Source organism: Gouania willdenowi, chromosome 3, assembly GCF_900634775.1.
Source record: "Gouania willdenowi chromosome 3, fGouWil2.1, whole genome shotgun sequence".
In the NCBI taxonomy this organism is placed as follows: domain Eukaryota; kingdom Metazoa; phylum Chordata; class Actinopteri; order Blenniiformes; family Gobiesocidae; genus Gouania; species Gouania willdenowi.
Genome location: NC_041046.1, coordinates 11429450 through 11450103, shown reverse-complemented (window position 1 = coordinate 11450103; position 20654 = coordinate 11429450). Strand labels below are relative to the sequence as shown.

Sequence of the window (20654 nt, the reverse complement as noted above, 5' to 3'; positions counted from 1 at the left end):
TGAAACGGAAGGTGGAGTGGCAGTCTTTAGTAGTGGTCTCTGCCATCCAACAAGGGCTGGGTGCAATGGGCCAAAACTCACATCTCAATATTTGTTTTCTCAAAATATAAAGACGATATAAATCTCAATAAATTTATTTCAAATGAAGTCTGACCAGAAAGACAATTTTGGGTTAAATTTGAGGATCAAAATGCCACACAGGCACATTTACTAACAAACAGCTTCACAATATGTGCCACTTTAGTCTTTTTCGCCCATAAGGGACAGCACGTGTGAGTGAGTTCTGTAGTGTGGCTTGTTTAGGGGAAGGTCTGTGTTAGGACACACTCAGAAATCCATCAAACGGTGCTTTTCATGCTGTTCTGACAACTAGTGAAAGCAGTGACTCCTAAAACAAGTATTTTAAAACACAATAAGATATAAAAAAAATATGTATATTAATATAGGCATTATTGTAATTCATTTAGATTGTGGCTAACTGTGGTCCTGACTGGAGGCAAACCAGACTGACACTCTCACACAAGAATGGACACGTCTTTTTTCTAGAAACAAAATCTATGAGATGTCACAGAGAAGGACAGTGTATGTTTCAGTCATTGGAATTTCCATTTAGTAAAGGAAATCAAAAACAAAAAAAATATAAAAAAATATATTATTTAAATTCACTGAATTTTTCTTTATCTGAAAACAAAAAATGTAAACGTTTGAAAACAGAAAAAAAAATAAAAACCCCGATTTTTTAATATAGTGTGTCTGGAAATTGCTGTTTTCATAATAAAAGCACGCATGTATTTCCAGATTTCTAGAGATGTAACAAAGTTCACCAGATTTACTGTTACTTTGTACACTTTTAAAAACTATATATTAATACACAGTAAAAAGCTTCACATTCCTGCCGTGTTTTTAATTACAGACAAATCATACTTACAGTACAAATATCCTTTATAACATGTTGCATAAACTTCTCCAAGTTATCCAGCACACACACAGAAAGCTATTGAAATGTGAGATTAAACGTTTGTATCTTTTGTACTAAATGGTTAAACTAACACAGATGTCTTCTGATGCTTATTAATATGAAATGAACCTATAAGCAAATTAAATACAATTACACCCTCCAATCAGTAGCCTGTTTCCTTTTTTTATTTTTTACTTTGTCCGCACATGCTGTTGAAGGTCAACACTATAGACCGTTTGATTGTTTGTAAACATTGTGACGTATGTTTTGGGGGTGGGGCTTAGCCTGGAGGCAAAACCACTATTGTTTTACGTTAGTGGATGTAAAACTTAAATTTACGTCCACTAGCATTCCTCTGATGCTGGCACCCAAACACACAAGACGACATTCTAAAGCTGAAACATTACTAGCCTCCACAGTCTTTAGCCAGCAGCGTTTCCTGTTTTAGCCTCCAGCTACAGTTGTGACGTCACTCGTGACGTAGGCCATTCAGGGGTCTATACGTAGTGCAATCTTTTCGCGACAGCAATGCATGTTTTATTATTGCAGTTAAATAAATGAATGTATTAACTGTTACTCCACCACCGCCCAAATAAATTTAACTAAATTAAATGACAAGTTAACATGTGAAAAATGAAAACAAAAATAATTAAATGTTTGAAGACAGAAACAAAAACAAAATGCCCAATTTCTAATATGGTGCGAAAGTAAAATAAGAGCACAGTAAGTAACTATTAAGTATTTGCATTTCCTGAAGAAAATGCAAGTGAGAATGGAGGTGCTGAACCTCGTCGCACTGCATTAGCTTAGCATTAGCATTAACTAACGTTAGCATTAATTTGCATTATCATTACTATTATCTAGCATTAGCATTACATTAACATAAACCTAACATTAGCATTAGCCTAAGAATAACATTAACCTAGCAATGGCATTAGTCTAACATTAACTCACTCAGTGCCATTGACGAGATATGTCGTCATTTCAAATCCAAACGCTCAGTGCCATTGACGAGATATCTCGTAATTTGCATTTTTTCACTGGGATTACTAGAAAACACCCTGGCGGAGGTCTCTCAACAATATCTAAGCTGTGGGGTGTTGTAGTGACTAACTGTGTCCTGAAGATGGCAGCAGTGTACCTTTAGATGAGAGATTAGCCACTGATGCTACCCAGCAAAGGAGGAAGAAGCAGGAAAAGAAGTGAGATTATGGCGCTATGAAGTGATATCGTGATGTATCCAGCAGCTCACAGCTCCACATACTAACACAGAACATGTGTGGACCTGAGTGGATTATTGATAATGTTGTGATCGTGAAATAAAACCATCAACTAACCGGGCCAAACTGGTCATCCCTGCGTGTCGGGGGGAGGAGGGGGGGTGTGGAGGAGGGTAAAAAATACCCCCAGCCTGTGAGCCAGATAGCAAAATAATACGTGACATGTAGGAGGTAGCAGCGCACCTTTGGATGTGAGATCATCCATGCTCATCGGAGCTCAGAGGGAGAAAGGAAAGGCATTTATGAGACAGAAAATGGCGCTACGTGCAGAGCTGACGTTCCCAGCAGCGCACACTCCGACCAGAGCAAGTGTGGAATTCATGGATAATGTGGCGATTGTGAGATGAAACCATAAAAAACGGGGTAAGCAGTGACGCTCTGTATGTCTGGGAAGAGGAGGAAGTTGCGTGTGTACAGACTGACGGGAGAGAAAGTTGGAGGAACGCCAAAATACAGTAAGAAATCCATTCAACTCTGACCCAGATGGATAAATAATAATAATTTTATCATCAAAAGCCCGGCCTGTGTTTTTTTTTTTTAGTTTTATATAAGGAAACAATGTTCAGATGTTAGAGTTGTCAGGCTTTTTTCTCAGCTTTTTGCTCTGAACTGAAGATTTGTGTAAAACTTGCTCTATTCAACGGCTGAATACAAAAGAACGAAACGAGCCAGAAACAATTTTTTGATGAAAGTCGAGGCTTCAATCTTTCAGAATCTGGTGTCAGATTTCAGATAGTCATAGTAGAAAATATTGTGTGGGTCTTTAAAAATCAGTCAAAATGCTCAAAAACGGCTGGCACTGAGGGGGGTAGAAAATCTGAGGATGGCTGGCACTGAATGAGTTTACATTAACTAGCATTGGCTTTAGCCTAGCATTAGCACTAACCTACCATTACCTAAACATTAACCTCGCAATAGCTGAACACTGGCAATAAAGTTGAAAATAGTTGTATGAGTTAAAGTTAGAAAAGTTGAAAAAAAGTTTAAAATGATTAGAAAAGTTTTAAAAAGTTAAAATCAGTTGAAGAATGGCTGGGGATGAAGGGTTTGAAAGTTGAAAACGCTAGAAACGTCCAATAGAAAGTCACGGGAAATACAAAATGTGATAAGTCAAAAAGTTTAAAAGTTACAAATGATCTCAGGATTTTTGTGAATTTTTTGAGAGCAGCCTCATTAATAAATTAAGAAACACTGTTCCCGAGTTAGATGTTTAAAAACGGCTTATGTCCTAATCCATCCTAAGAACACACGTGCAAAGAAAACAAAACACAAGTTACACTTGTTTAGGCCGTCGGGTCTTTCAGAGTTAGCTTAAAGCTTTTTTATTTGCCAGCACACGACTTGTGGTCCTCGTACAGGACTTCATCTATGAGCACGTCGTTGTCGTCCACAGGGATCTCCTCACACAGCTGCTCTTTGTAGGCCAGGGCGATGGTGTAGGGCTTTCCTTTGGGGTGTTTGATGCAGCGCTCTAAGTAGGTGTCGTAGAAGCCCTTACCCCGGCCCAGACGCCGGCCCTGCTGGTCAAAGCCCAGGCCGGGCATCAAGATCAGGTCCAGACCTCCTGCACATGCAGAGGGAGGAATGATTGCACGGAAATAATTCACACATACAACAGACCAGGGTTGGGGTCTATTATACATGTAATCGTGTAATTGCTAATTCATTACAAACATGGCGTAATTATAATTGTAATTGAAAACATATGTTGCTGTTGTCATAATTTCATTGTAATTGAGTTCAGATAATTGTCTTTGTAATTGTAATTGGCATTAAATTATATAAAAACTACAATTGAATTAAAACTCAGACCTGGTGACCCATGTTACAGTTCTATGGCTTACACACATACGTAGTTAACAAGTATTACAGTTAAAATATGTTTCATATCAACTTTTCCCAGTACTGGTCACTACTTTAGTCGAGAGAATCATTTTTTATGTCTTTTTTTTAATAAATTAAAATTGAGGGGTATACTGTCAGAAAATAGGCTCAGACGCCAAATGAATTTATTGAGTTTAAACTTTATTAATTGAGAATGTAATAATTGATTTTCAGTGGAAAAATAATAATTGTAATTTTAATTGAAAAAATGATGGTCACCATCATCATAATTTAGTTGTTATTGAACATGAATATGGGAGGTCAGAGGGATATAAACGTAAACAAGCTCATCCACTGTTGATATTTCCAACCTAACGGCATTTGTAATGTCATTCCGGAGATCGTTAGTGTTTGAACAATGTTCATATTAATAATATTACACACATTCAGACTGAAGGAGGGACCAGGGTTTTCCACTGATGCTGATTTCGGCCGATCCGAGCACTTTTAAAAACCGATGGAAGAAGCTCAGCAGCAGTATTGAAGCAAGACAGTCCCATCAATTCCACTTCTGGTGAATGAAAACACAGACTACCTGGGTCTGCAGCGGGCGGATTAGGACTCTACCCGGGAATGATGCACTTATTCCAGCACTTTAGTTAAACCGATGGTAGAAGCAGCATCAGAGCGACAGACCTCCTCTGTTTCCACTCCTTCTACAAGCTTTCAACTTTTCCATTGTTATGTATTTTCTGTATTTACATTATTGTTGGGTTTTTTTTTCAGACGTGTGTAGTTGTTTTAACAACTGTAAAGTGTTTTTGAAACACGCCTATAAATAAAATGTATCATTATTATTGATGGGACAAGCGAGATTTCTGAGTGTGAAAAGGACAGTATGTAGTACGAGTTCTCATTGTGAAAAGATACATTTATGAGATACACCATTCACTAACCAGGTCCATGATTATTTTTATTAAGCTTTTATTTTAATTGAATTTACAAATTTGAAGGAAGTGCACAAGATGGACAGGTCGATCAGTGAACTGGAGTAACGCCATCTGCTGAAACAGTTTGAAAGTCAGGAAAAACCTGAATTTTCAGCTCGTGTGCAGCATTAGCATTAGCAGCTAACTTGGTCTTTCTGCCTTGGAGACTGATACCATGTTTACGCAAAACATCTTTCAAGGAATCAATGCTCAAACAAGTAAAATAATCAAATTTCTGTCAGACTCACTTCCTACACCGTCAGCCATGGTGAGTTTGTCCCTCTTGACCTTTGACCTGATGCGTAAGAACTGAACCAGAGCGAGAGTGAAAGGACTTATAGTAATTAAAAAATGTAATTAACCCCAACCCTGAAACAGACATATTATAAACAGCTGCCAAATGTACAGTATATATACAAGAAATATATCAAGAATCAACATACTGTCAAGATTACTATTTTAGTGATACAGAAAATTACAATCTTGCCAATAATTAAATATTTTACAGCTTATTTTGCATTAAAAATACTGGTTTTAGGAGTCGCTGTTTTTTCTTTTTTTTAGAACGGCACAAAAAGCACAGTTTGATGGATTACTGAGTGCATCCTAACCCAGACCTTCTCCTAAACAAGCCACACTACAGAACTCACTCACACGTGCTGTCCCTTTGTAGGGGAAAAAGCAATATATATATATATATATATATAGATATATATATATATATATATAAATAGATAGATAGGAGTTGTGGTCAATATCTCCCAAACCTAATACAAGTACATCTCTAAAAATTAGAATATAATGAAAAACCTAAATATTTTTTTTTGTCAACCATTTCAGAAAGTGAAACTCTTTCTCTGGATTCATTGCAGAGTGAAATATTTCAAGCCTTCTTTTACAGATTCTGAAAAGCCAAACCTTTGTCTCTCAAAAAAATTATTTTTTTTGGTTCAAACATATTTTAAACACAAACATCAAGCTTCTGAAAAGTCTTCTCTATGCACTAATACTTATACGTTATTAGGGGTAGGACGATACACTGAGTTCTCTTTACGTTTGGCAATAATTGACTCGCAATAAAGATGCGATATTTTAGGAAAGGAGAAGAGAAAAAAAAGTTTAAAAACTAACCATGCTTTTATTAGATTTTAACTCTGGACATACATATTTACTGTAAAGAAGATAATGTGGATTATTTTTATTTTTATTTAAACTGTAGTTAATTAGTTAGGTTAAAACTGTTACTTTATAAAATGCATGGATGGTAGCAAGAAAATGTAATTATTAATATGTGCAACTATCTTGTCCACCAGAGGGCAGAACTAAAAAGTGGAATATTAGTTTTCTTCCTTTACATGGTCACGTGTCATGTCCTGTCTGGGAAGAGAATAGCACATTATGAGATGAGATGAACACCAATTAACCATTTTGAATAACCCAAAGTAAAAAATATCAACTTTATATATTTCAAAATAAGCTTCTTTCAGATCATAATCCTAACAGTAACACACGTGGACTTGCTAGAGGAGAGATTAAGGCCTCCTGTCATACCTCAGTCATTGTTTAAAGATCCTGTCTATTTTCTTGAGTGTTCTGGTCCCAGTGTACCATTTACATGAAAAGTTCCTGTATTTTATGATCCCTATGTTCTTTGTCCTGTATGTAATCCTTTTGTATATTGTCTTGCGTCTCGCCACGTCTCATTGTTAAGCGTAACATTTTATTACATCAGCCTGTCTAGGGACAACAGATGAAAATTAGCCGTTGGCTACAATCTGGCATATTTACATTTTTTTGAATGTTCATTAATATGTACTGTACCTACTTAAATAAAGAAAGAAATAAAATAAATAAAGATAACTTTTAGCATTAGCTAACATGGCAGTTTGGGGCAACATGTCTCAGTCATTTTGGGGTTAATTGTCACAGGACTGGTGTAGGTTTCATAATGAACCTATGCTTTATTTTTTGTAATTCAATTCAATCTGGAATTCTGAGAGCTAAAACAAGCATTAGAGGCTGAGAGCCTGCGTGCCAGCAGTGACTGAGGACTTTAATCCAGCGCATGTTGCATAATATTTGATGTTAAAGTTTGTTCAATGGCTGCTATGGTCAATGACTTTTTCAAGCTAAATGATAAACATTTTCTGTACCTGACTCCAATGTTCACTTTCAAGTATAAAAAAAAAACAAAAAAAAACACACAAATAAATTTTGTCCTTTTATTAGTTGCAAAATTCAGTGACATCTTACCCCATAAAGTGAGACAACTTACCCGATTGTGGGGCAACATGTCACATGCTCAGACTCTATTTGATAGCTTATAACTATGCACTGACATAAGATATGAAAATGACATGAATACAAAATATATACCTGAGACTTTGGTCTTCATCTGGTATATATTTTGTCTTTATATGATACATTGATTCTAAGAAATATGTGAATGTAAAAAGTGTGACAAGCCCCGGTCTCCCCCTAGTTTACGGTGTTTCCTATGGAAGAGGATTAGGGCCAGTGAAAAAAAACACAAAAAAACAGAGCCACTAGTAGAAAAAATTTAAAAATAACTGTTGAATGATTATATTTTCTTTTTATTTGGTCAGATTTTTTTTCTTTTCCAAGTTGAATGATTTTTTTTGTGGTGGGGGTCTTAACTTTTTCCCCCCACTTTCATCTGTCACGAGTTCCTTTCTCCAGCCGCTGCCTGCCTTCACCTGTGGTGTGTGTGGGAGGAGCTTCTCCCAAATTAGTAACAGATGAACATAAAAATAAATGAAAAAGGACTGGAAAAAACTATATACGGTCTATATATCAAGATCTCCAATAAACCCAGACAAAAAAAATAATCAAGACTAAGAAATATATTAAGACTAATAAATAAAAATAAATAAATAAATCAAGAGAACAAAAGATTTAAGTTAAGACTTAAAGGTCCCATATCATGCTATTTTTCACCCATCTTCATTTGTTCTAAGAACACATAAGATTTGAGGTCTATTTTCCCAAACTCCACTGTTTTCCTGAGTTTTAGCCTCTGAAAAGTGACTTTCTGACCACGTGCTGTTTGCTGCCTGCTTATGCATATTCATGAGTGGGCGTGTCTATACACTGAGTTGCCTGCGAGGCTCATGCATGACTCGCTCTGACGCAGATCAGTGATCTCTTGCTATCCACCCACTGTTATTGTTTTCAGCCAAAAAACTGCAAATTACAGTAAAACATCTCCGCACTGTGTTCATCCAGCAGCAGCAGCTTCAAACATTCACCGGAGTTTTAAGCTGCTAATTCACTTTCTTCTCCTCATCATCTTTATTAAATACAGGAATAGTGCATTTAAGGTGATAAACATTTGTTCATTACCTCAACCGTTGCGTCCCATTAGGTCACAAACACGTCAGATCAAGTCAAAGGCAATACGATGTTCACTCCCTGGGTGCCCACACTGCAGTGTTCACTGTGGAGGCGCAGTACCAGCAGCAGGCACTTCCTCAGAGGGGGCGGTGCATAATGCTAGTGATGTCACTAGCATTTGAATTGCTCATTTTTCAGAAGAAGGCAGAGAAGCATCTCAGAGAGCAGGATTATTGAGAATTTCTCAGAGATGCAGGAAGGAAGCCCAATAATACTTTGGGTTTGTTTTTAATAAGGAATTAACATTGTAACAAGGTTAAAGGCTCACAAAATGGATTTGCATGATGCAGCACCTTTAAAAGTGTTCTACAATTGTAATTTATTTTTTCTTCCACTAGTGACTCTTTTATCCTAGTAGCCCTAATCCTCCTCCGTAGTTTCCATATACGTGCAACATGATTAGCTGCAACACGCCGCCTCACACACAATATTCTGGAAAACAGAATAATATAGATTCTTCATCACTGTGATGCTGCCTTATACAGTCACTTAATTATACATTTGTGCCTTGCGTATGTCGTATTAATTGTGTCCATAGGTCCAGCCTGACTGAAACTCTCTGATAAACCAGCGTGGGTGGGTGAGTATATACTAGCCTCCGCTCAGAGCTTCCTCTCTGCTGTGGTCATCATCAGCAGGCTGCTGAATATTCCAGGATGTCAGAGGCAGTGTTTCTACGTCCTCCATGCTGTGGAGCTTCAACATATCCATATGGCTGCTGCCGCTGCCCTCATATCTGGGGATGAAGCAGCTCTTGCCCTGTTTAAACACATCTGAGAGGATTTCCCGAGTGCACACTTCATCCTTCATGCTGAGGAACGCTGCGATCCGCTGAGCCGACACATATTTAGGGTGTCTGAGGAGCTACGAGGAAGCAGAGGAACAAAGTAAAAGATGAGAACATGACTGGCTCTGACTGACCCTACAGATTTAAAATGAATCTCTATCTGTGTGGATTAATGACAACACAGATTATCAATTGACCAGGAAAGCGACATAACCAGTATTACTCCTGCATACAGAAAGAGAAGAGGTTTCAATTATAAAAATGTTAAACAAAGAGAAACAGGGTTGGGGTCAATTAAATTTTTCAATTACAATTCTGTCTTCAATTATCCGCATTCAAGTACAACTCAATTAGGATTACAACAGCCAACATTTTTTCCACTAACAATTAAAATTACAATGATTATTTTTCCCCTGTTAATTACAAATACATTCTCAATTACTAAAGTTCAATTAAAATGTATCACATATACTGTGCTTTAATAAAGAATTCCATAAAATGTAATCTTTTTGTGTTAGCATCTCTTATAACGGCATAGTTTTGACCCTGTGTTAAACCACCTGTAAAAGAATTATCTATCATCTAATTTGTTTCACATCTCTTGGTTACTTTATTTGCCGTATATTTATCCAGGAAAATATACAGTAGGTTTTTAATATTTTTGGTGTGGGGATCTGATCTTTTTTTTCTGTCAGTATAGCACTTGATTTAAAAAAAATGGTAAAATAATTCTCAAGAGAACCGAGAGGTAAACTTGATATTACACATATTTTAATCAGTGTTAAAATTGTATGTGTAAGCCATAGAACTGTAAAATGGTTCTCCAGGTTTGTGTTTATTTAAATGTAAATGACTGTTTTTATAGAATTTCCATGACAATTCCAATTAAAAAGTGAATTATCTAAATTCAATTAGTTACAACAGCAACAATCATTTCCAATTATAATTATGTTATAATTATAATTAATTATCATTTAAATGCTTACAATTATAATTAACCCCAACCCTGAAGGGTAAACATATTGATTAGAGCTTTAAGTTTTTGCCTGAACCGGAACCCGACCAAGGATGCAGGCTGGGTTCTGATGCTGCGCGGTAAATAAATGGTCAGGTGATGTGTTTTGATTAGTACGAGAAAGTCACACATACCGTCTGTAGCGGTATATGAAGCAGTTAAAGAGACATCGGCTTCATTTGTGTTCTGTCGGGTCAGGTTTTCTTTTTCAGCACGATTAAAGCTCTAATATTGATAGCTTGTTAATACAGGGTTCTTATCAGCGCTGTTGAGTGTCGGATGATTTTAATCCACTACGGTGTGTTTCAACCAGCGTTTAATTGGTACAGAACAGTCCCGATATGCGGGTCCCAACTAATACCTCATTTAAATTTGTCTGCACATGCTGTCAAAGGTCAACACTACAAGAAGTGCAATCTTTTTTTTTTAGACAGCAATGCCTTTTATTTTTTTGTTATTGCAATTAAATATTTATTTATTGCATAATTGTGACCATCACCAACCCTCCCTAAGGAAGGGTAAGAAACACTTTATTAAAGGGAGAAAATAAAAAGAGAGGGCAGTGTTACACCTAGGTGAGGGGGTGGGGGGGAGGTGGAGGGGGAAGAGAGCAGGGAGGAGCGATTCAAGGAAGAGAAATGGAAGGGTGGGGAAGAGTTGATTACTGTAAAGTGAGATGTGAAGTTGTAGGCGTGAGGCTTAACTATAATGGTGGTGGCTGTGGGCACAGGGAAGGAGTGAGAGGTAATACCTGAAACAGGTATTCGGGATCAACGTGTCTAAAGTTAAGCCCACTACAAGTTTTATCCCACAGTCCAAGGCATGCTTGTGCATCGTAGACCGATGTATGTGCAAGAAACTGCCACTGTAAACCCAAGCGCTGCCCCGGACTCGAGGACGCAGCCAGAATAGCAGAAAGAGCGGGGGCCAGCGAGCCCACGCAACCCCCCCAGCCGAGCAGCCCCCCAGACGCCCCCAAGACACCAAGCCGAGAGTCAGCCACCGCCCCCCACATACACACCCGAAAAAGCACCAAGAAGCCGAGGAGCCAGCGCATTCCGCCACCGTCCCCAACCCCCAACCCCCCCACCAACATCAATGGAGAGGCACTTCCCTATCCCCTGTGTGAATGTGTGTGTTTAGTGAATGTATGAGGTGCAACCTTTGTGTATATAAGTGTATGTGGTGCAAATAGACCCGGAGGGTGGAAGTGGTAGTCGCACCCTCCGGGGGGTGGTGTGTTGAGGTGCGATTAAAATTGGAGGGATTGGTAGGGCAACCCACACCAAGTGCCACCAGCAGAGCCCCCCCTCTCCACAGAGGCCACCCCCGGTCACACACGCGCCGACACGAGACACCCCCCCCCCCCCCCCCCCCCCCCCGACGCCAGCACAGCCCGGAGGACGGCAGGCCCCAGGCCACCCGCCCCACCCCGCCAAAGGCAGCGAGGCGCCACACCGAACAGCAGCCAGTTCCCGGGCGGACGGCAGGAGAACTCGCCCCAAGACGCCCCAACCAAAGACCCACTCCCGGGGAGCCCCCGCCCCAGTACAGCGCCCACGGGGCCCAGCGCACCCAACCAGCAGGCCCCACCCCACCTCCGTCACATGCTGCACACCGGCCCACACGGTCCCCCAAGTGAGCCAAGGGGGGGAGGGCACCGCGCTATCGACATCCATGGCGACTGTGCGCTCAAGGGAACAAAGCCGAAGCGCCCAGACAGGCAGGCGGAGTGACCCACAGCAGCACCCCGCCACCCAGCGCCCCAGGATGTAGGCGCGTCTTTTGAATCAGTCATTTGAATAAAATGTTATTTCTTGTCTATACAGTGTGAGTATTTATTAGTAAAGGACCTATACCAAGCATAACTAACTACATGCATCATCACCTTCAAGAAATTAAGGCCCCTAAAAGCTCACCCTTTTATTCCCCCTTATAGATGGCCCTGTCTCCACATGACTGGTCTTCAATGTTCATGTCTGTGTTCAACCACCTTAAGATTCCCTGGTCTCTAGCAACTTTATTTTGGGGGTCGCGGGCTGAAAAGGTTAGGGACCACTGGTCTAGAGAATCGTAGCAGCTGTATTAGCATTAATAGAAATGTAAATCTGAATCATCATAATCGTACTCATTCTGGATAAAGTCGTAACAACATTCTGACTACAGATGAAATGTGGAACACACTGATGCAGCATCTATGGATTTATATTCACAGAGAATGAGAAAAAGACAGATAGAACCTGCTGTGTTCTCTTGGACAATTAAAACAGATCGTTAAACTAAAGACCATTTCTAGCGACACGATTACACTTAGATGCAAAAAAAAACTAAGAATGAAGCAAATGAAAAGCCAATCAGACTCGATGGTGCCTTTGGGGATCAGCGTGAGGCCACACTTGTTTCTTATCGAACAACTTTCCTCGTCACTATAGGAAAACTTTTAAACTAGCTGTAGAAAAACCTTCATTCAAACCTTCCTAAATACTGAGAGCAAAGGAAAAGCAGCTGAAAACACATTTATTGTTTTAAACTACATGACTTTAAGACCATACCTGTGTTCAAAATTGCATACTAACTTACTACAGACTCAATGAGTATATACTGTCAACTATGTACTATTAGTATGATTGGGGTAGTGACCAATCCCACTGAAATATACAAAAACCTGAATCTAAGGCTAAATATCTTGTTTGATTCTCCACCTTTGAAAGTTATGAAGACATTTTAAGTGAGAAAGAGACAAAGTAGAATATCAACATGTGCTCATTTGATCCATAAAACTCAAAGAAACTCTTTTAATGCCAACATTTTGGAGATTTAAGGCAATCCGCCATTGTGCTACTGACTGAACTTCTGGTTAACTTCAAAACGAGAGCCCTATTTACAAAAAAACTAATGTTAGACAAGAACAGATGGGGGATGTTTGATTTTTATCTTGAAGCTGGTCCGAGGACGATTTTACATTCCACTCCTAATGCATCATGGGGCAGTTGAGTATGACTACTGTGCCCACCATGCACACTTAAAAATTGTCCCCATATAGTATACATCTGGGTATTTCTCGCATACTCCGTTTTTCCATACTATATAATTTGAACGCACTACATGCTCATTTTGACGTCAGACTTAGTCGTAGTACGTTAGTATGACATTTACAACACAGCCAAATAATAAGTAATGATTCTAGGGCTGAATGATATGGCTTAAAACCAATACTTTAATATTTTTAGGTTAAATCGCAATGTACAATTCATATCTCAATGTTTCATTTTTTCCTCTCAATCACTGAATTAATGTTAAATTCAACCCTTTGGTGCATAAAATGAAACCAGTGTGGTAAATCAAGCAAACCCTTATATAGTGTTTTGTTTTGTTTTTATTTGTGTGTAAATGCATAAATCCTAATCAAGTTCAATTTAGCAAACCTTTTATTTCAAACCAGGCTGCTACACTCACAAGCCTTTACTGCACCAGTCATGTGATGATTTTTGATTAGCACTAGAAAGATTTTCTTGTATTCGGTCATGACCATAAGCAAAATACATTTTTATGATATATAGAATCATCTCGCTAACTCAAAAGTGACATTTCTTACAGGACAAAGTTATTACAAAAACATTGATATCAAACACGTGCCATTAAAATACTTGTATACAGGCACTCTTGCTTAAAAATCCTGAAAAATAATGTTAACACACTCGGATTATGTTAAAAGTTACATTGATTAAAAGAGTTTAATTTGTACTTCCATATTTTTGTAACAGCAAAGCTCTAAAAGCAAAGGATGAAGATAAGAACTGGTTTTTTTTACCATCTAAACTGAGTGAAGGGCATCTCAGCTCATCATGCCCATCTAGTGGACAAGTGGAGTGCTGATCTCACCGCTCTTCCTGAAAAGTAAATGGAAGACTGGCCACTAGCACATTTAAAAGGAGCATAGACAGGATTTGTGAAAAAATAAACATTAATTTTAAGTCTTTTATTGCTAATGGGTTATGAAGCGCTCAAAACCAAAGAGAATGAGCCCACACACATTTCCCCCTATTGCCTTGAACAGATTGTGTGATACATTCTGTTCTACTGTTCTAGGCGCAAATTTCCCGCTCAGTTCCAGTTCTGCAAATATGAAGTCAAATGACGCTGATGGTGACGTCAAATGATGCTGGTGAGCATTCTTAACTTGGAGAGGCGGCCCACTGCTGGAAATCAAAAAGAATGAGAAGACGACGACTTGGAGACTGAAAGAAGACAAGCACAGTGGACTAAAGCAGGCATTCTCAACTGGTGGGTCGGGACCCAAAAGTGGGTCGCGGACCTGTACTGGGTGGGTCGCGGACAGCTGGTCAAAAATAAATAAATACCTAAAGCTGGTATCTGGAGCTTCTGAGAGGACGTCTCGATGTCCCGTCCTCAACAACTCTAGTTCCTCCCCCTGCCTCTGCAATCTACCAGAAACCACACCTCTACTTTTTTGCACGCGTATTGTGAAACATAACAAGGTTGCATTGAGTCACATTGATATAGGTCTATGGGTCAGGTAAGAGCCATAATCCTATTTACCCGTTTGCCTTGTGTCTGTGCACAGTTCCACATTCACTTTGATTGACAGCCTCAAAAACACAAAGTCAATGCCTATTGGCATCGTTTCCATTTGTATAGGGGTCTATAGGACTTATATACATTAATGTTTATGAATGACCACCGGCAGTAGACCATAGTAAAAGACTAGTTAGGTATTTTTTTTGAGTTCCAAAAGAATCATACATGAACATAGATTTCTCAGAAACTCCAAATAGCTTTAGTGTCTCTCATGTTGAACTTTTATTTTGAAAGAAACTTTTCTTTTGACAGGCATGCTGTGAAATGCATGTTGCAAAGGAAAATATATAGATTTGTTTAAAAAAAAAAAAGATTATATGTGTGTTTTTAACAGATATTTTTGAAAAACCAAATTTGGTTGTTTGAATAAAAAAATGTAAATTTTTTTTAAAAAAGTGGGTCGTGATTTAATGACCGTGGCAAAATGTGGGTCCCAGGATGAGACCAGTTGAGAACCCCCGGACTAAACTACTGTTTGGTTCCAGATGTACGCAGAGGCATGTGCACAGGTCTTGCAGTAAACAGTCACATGAACGGCGAGTAAACAAATAACCGTGTCACAGTTGGAGTGCAGATCAGGCCGCATTTTCTCGTCCGAGTCTGACCCGACAGTGAAAACCTAATTTTTTTTCCCTCGAGAAATGACATATTTACGTTTGTTTTAGAAAAATGTCTGTTGTTTTTTCCTTTTTTAATCGGTGCAGTCATAATAATTGTTGCACACTTGAACACTAATGGGACTTACAGACGTGCACGGGCTGTTTTAATTCTTTTTAATCAGTATAACTGAGTAACACACACATCAGCCTCACAGTCTATATAATACACGTTATTTGCTCAGATGCTCCCGTTTTCACCTAAGGACCCCTGCAGCCCTTTAGCTACCCCCAATGCTGCCTGTGTGCCTTCTGCGCTTACGTAACCGCAATCACCGTACAAGAGTACGTAAGCTCCGAGGAGTGCAGACAGTCCGGACTCCACTGTGCGCAGAGTCCCCTCGAATATGTTTGAGCCTTAAACAGCAACTTCATCAGCGATGCTTCAACCAGACGTAGCAGCACATGAAGCTGCTAGTCATGTTTATAACTCTCAACGGATCATTCGACATGCCCGCGCCGTCCGGGATTGAGACGTCAAATTCAGTTATGGAACACTTTTCGTGGACGGCGGGGCATGAAAATGAAAATGCAATGACCTCTTTCCTTTCTGTAGTTGTGTCGCAAAATGAGCAGTGTTGAAGAAGAAAATTAAAATGCAATTTTGATTATTTATGACCAAGATAAGGCAGCTACAACCTTCAATGCATTAGCCTTTCTGCTAATGCATTTTAATTTTCACATTTTCCATTTCAAATTGAATCTTGGTAACTATTTGCTGGGCCATCTTTTGATAATTAAAACTTAAAAGCAATTTCCTTTAACATTTTACTTAAGTTACAAAATGAGCAACCTTGAAGCAGAAAATGAAGTTTGGATGATTTATTATTCATTTTATTTACAAGTTAAAAATGCATTCTGAAAATGAAAAAGCATTTCTGTTAATCCATTTCAAATGTAATTATGGTACAGATATGCTTCAATGGTATCTGTTCAAGTCTGTTAAAAACAATATGTGACTGTATAAAGACACTTAGTTATATATCATATATACTGTATATATTGATCTACCACAATAATGTGATTTAAATTAAAATACCACATGTTGAGGGTGTTCGACACCAGCTTAATTCGGGTCGAACGAGTTCAGACGATGTTCTGGGACTGGTTCAGGTCTTTTTTAGGCCTGATTAATGGGATCCTCCACTGTTTTATAAATGTCCAAATAAGAAGATCTATGCCTAACAAAACACATTATCTTACACCATATTCGTTTCATTAATTTTTAAAAATGGGACTACTTTACCCTGTGCAGCGCAATGTTGAAATGATGTCATTGGTGACGTAAAAATAGCCCCTTTTAGTCCATTGTGTTCTATTGGAGTGAAGCATTCAGGATCATTTAGCAGCTTTTTCAGTCAAAATGACAACTTGTGCTGCTTCGGGTTGCTCTAAAAATTAGTAAAAGTTTAAAAAATTGATGTAAACCTCTTTCATTTACTGAGAGATGATAAATTAAAACCGTGACCCAAATAAAGGCAACCAGAATTCACTGCTGCTCATTTTCTACATGTTCTTAATGGCGTCTACGAAACAGCAGAGTGGCCCCGTGTGGCCACAGATTTTTTTGGGTCACGGTTTTAATTTATCATCTCTCAGTAAACAAAAGAAGTTTTTATCTTTTACTGATTTTTAGAACAACCCAAAGCAGCAAAAGTTGTCATTTTGACTGAAAAAGCTGCTAAATGATCCTAAATGCTTCACTCTAATAGAACATAATGGACAAACAGGGGCTGATCACCTCATCAATCACGTGATTTCAAGATGGCGGCACACAGGGTAAAATAGTCCTATTTTTAAAAGTTAATAAAAACAAATGCTGAAGCTATTTCAGCAGCAGAGGGCGCCCTAGGAGCTCCTCTGACTAATCAGCTATAAAAGGAGGCTGTAATGAGCATCAGGTGTGGTGCTGGAGAACATACGGTTTTTATCGCGCATACGTGCAAACGACATCGTGTGGCATTTACTGTTTTTTCATACCCTGCAATAACTACATCATCCTGGTTTTTGGTCATCACATCTGCTCATTTGTACAATAAATGGATTGGCATATCCGACCGGACATCGTCTTTGGTATTTCATTTTTTTATATTTTTGTTACAATAGCATCCACTTGACACAACACGCATAAGCCAACAACAACAGCGCCACCAACAAATATGGTGCAAAATAATGTGTTTTCTTAGGCACAGATCTTCTAATAAGAAGGTTTTAGGCCACATTTGTAAAAACAGTGGAGGATCCATTTAAAGCTCTAATGTGTGCATCCTCCACTTTGTAACACATAATCACCTTCCAATATAAACAGCATGCATCATAATCTAAACAAAGACAATCAACTAAAATAAAATAAATGAAAAATATAACATTATTGAGTGTGTGTGTTTGGGGGGGGGTCGTGTCCATAACAGTCTGCGGGTATAAAATATATATATATATAGATGACAAACCATTATTTCTTGTCTACATATATGATAAAATGTAATGTCTTGTCTATATATATATATATATTAGGCATGAGTACTCTCAAACTACATTCATCATGACCCCTCACTGATTGATTTAATATTATTTCAAACATGAACATGAATCTGATCGGCTATATCGGATCAGCCGATATTTAGCATTTTATGCAATTAATGTGATCGGCTGTAATGTCTTAATTCGCCGGTCCGATCAATGACATCATTGTCGTGATGAAAATTTTTGTATATGCTCCCATTGCAGTGTTTTATCCGTCTCATTTACACCGAAGAGTTGACAATATATCTGATGTCTGCAGTCAAATTTTAAGTGCATTAAAAAAAAAATCAAAAATCGAATTGAAATTAAAAATTTTCTTTAAAAAAAATCGGAGATTTTTTTTTCATGGCAAAATTGCCAAGCCCTACCGCTAATACTCACTCACACTGTATAGACAAGAAACAACATTTCATTCAAAAGACTGATTTGAAGACGCGTTTTTCAAATCTAAATTAAGTATTATGTGGGACCTGCAGTAATATTGGGACTGTTCTGGACACATCCTCGCTCATTAATTTTATATTTTTCTGTTGTTTTATGTCTTTAGTTCATTGATTTTGTTGAGATTATGAAGCACATAATGTTAGTATTGGATGGTGATTATGGGTTACAAAGCAAAGGATGTACACCGGCAGCATCGGGGGCAGCTAAGTGGTTGCAGGGGTCCCCAGGTGAAGACGGAAGCATCCGAGCAAATTGTCTGTATTAAATAGACGGTTCAGCTGATGTGTGTTTCTTTGATATGCAGATTGAAAAGAGAGTTAAAACTACACGGGCAAGCCTGGAATTTCATGTGTGCAACAATTATTACGATGGTTTCAATTAAAAAAGGAAAAAACAACAGAAAAGCCCCATGTTGGTTGAAACACAGTGTAGGGGGAGACGTCACAGCATAGGGGATCAAAATTACAGTGTAGGGGGCCCCTATGCTCCACATCGTTGGAGAGAACCCTGTAGGCCCTAGGTTCCCAAAGTGTGTTACGGGTAACCCCATCTGTACGTTAGTTCTCATCGGGGGTGCGTGAATAGAAATGAAAAACATTGTGACAATATTGGAAATGCTTGATGCCCTTTGCCACCACGTACTTTGACAAACATGAAAACAAAATATAAACTTGGCATGGAGAAATATTTAAGACTGACTATTAAATTCAGCCAAACATTGTAGAGTGATGCACATCCTCTCAACCTCACCCTACTCATTAAAGTTATAGTGAGGTGTATTTTACAATTTCGGGGTGATGAATATGTTACTGCTATATTTTCAATCAACAAATATTTGGCCGAATTATTTTTCCAAAATAAAAGAGATTGTCTCTCACAGTAAATGACAGTAGGTAAATTCATTAAATAAAGCATACAAGTGGTAATTCTACATGTGTTCTTGTGTACTTGTGTTCTTACCGATAAAAGTTTTTAGTACTATATGCTATTCCTCAACAGGATAGATAAAATTCAGGGACAAATTTCACTGTAGGCCTACATTATATATGACATTACATTATGATGTTTTTAAGTGTGCAGGGGTAGTGTGTACATGGCTTCAGGTTAAATATCTGAAGGGGTAAGAGACGGTTAAATGTCTGAGACCCACTGCTGTATGCAATGTTGTAATTTTTTTATATCGCCAAAATAGAAAACTTGATATATCTTGAATCTCGATATATTGCCCATGCCCAGTCCTATTCTATAGGAGGTGCGCCCCTCAGTTTGGGAACCCCTGGCCTAAGGAATAGCTCAATTAAAATGCATAATTGCCTGTTACTAATCTGTGTGGCAGACAGACAGTGTTGGTTTAGTAATTTCACAACCGTTCCTCTCTGAGCACAAACTGCATAATTTCTATGGGATTAAGTAAATTATACTGATGGATTTTTGAGTAAACTGAAAAGTTGACTTCGGTCACTGGTTCTAAAACAGGGTGTTTTTCTTGGACCTCTGACAAACAGTAACAATCAGTTCACCATAGCAGTAGCATTAGCAGTAGCAATGACACGGTTACGTTTCTCTCACCAGCTGTGAAACCACCTCAGATTGTCTCCGTTTCTCTTCTTCACTCACAGCAGCGACCCGTCGTTTAATTTCCCTCCTCAGAGTCTGTTTAGCTGCTCGTAACACCGCCATTCTTTGTGTGCGCTGGAAAAAAGGGGGACGTCGTCAGTCTGCTGCTCTGTGAGGGCAGAGGGTTTATTAGAACTAATACTTTGGTTTGGTACAACTTTCATTGAGTTAAACATTGACATCTTCTTCTTCTTCTTCTTCTTCGTCTTCTTCTTTTGTTGTGTTTATGGCGCTCGGCATCCAACGTGTTGCATTACGCCACCCAGTGGTCATGAGTGTACACTGATGGTTTTTCCTCCTTCCTTCTTTTTATTTTTATTTTATTTTATCAACATTAACAAAATATACATTGATACTCATAAGGAAGCCCATCTCAAAATTATGAGAAAGAATCTCATAATTATGGCTTAATATTTTTTCAATGATTATTATGTTAATTTTCCTCGGGCTTTTTTTTTTTTTTTTTTTTTTTTAATGGCGGAAATGGGTTACAGTACACTCAAGAACCAAACAGAAAAAAAATCAAAGGTCACTCAAACGACACATTT

The 20654-nt window shown here is 38.4% G+C and overlaps 1 protein-coding gene across 2 annotated transcripts; it reads right to left on the bottom strand.

Annotated features, from left to right (window-relative positions):
- Positions 1-3532: 3532 nt before the first annotated feature.
- On the bottom strand, positions 3533-20325 carry mthfs (5,10-methenyltetrahydrofolate synthetase (5-formyltetrahydrofolate cyclo-ligase)). 2 transcript variants are annotated; one of them, XM_028438491.1, is made up of 4 exons: positions 20059-20325; positions 14079-14157; positions 9062-9329; positions 3533-3802 (listed from the first exon to the last, which is right to left on the bottom strand). In XM_028438491.1, exons 2-4 carry the CDS (start codon positions 14079-14081, stop codon positions 3561-3563), a joined length of 513 nt encoding a protein of 170 aa, XP_028294292.1. In that variant the 5' UTR covers positions 14082-14157; positions 20059-20325; the 3' UTR covers positions 3533-3560. The 2 variants fall into 2 exon arrangements, with proteins under 2 accessions (XP_028294292.1, XP_028294283.1); XM_028438482.1 differs by lacking the exon at positions 14079-14157.
- Positions 20326-20654: the final 329 nt, after the last annotated feature.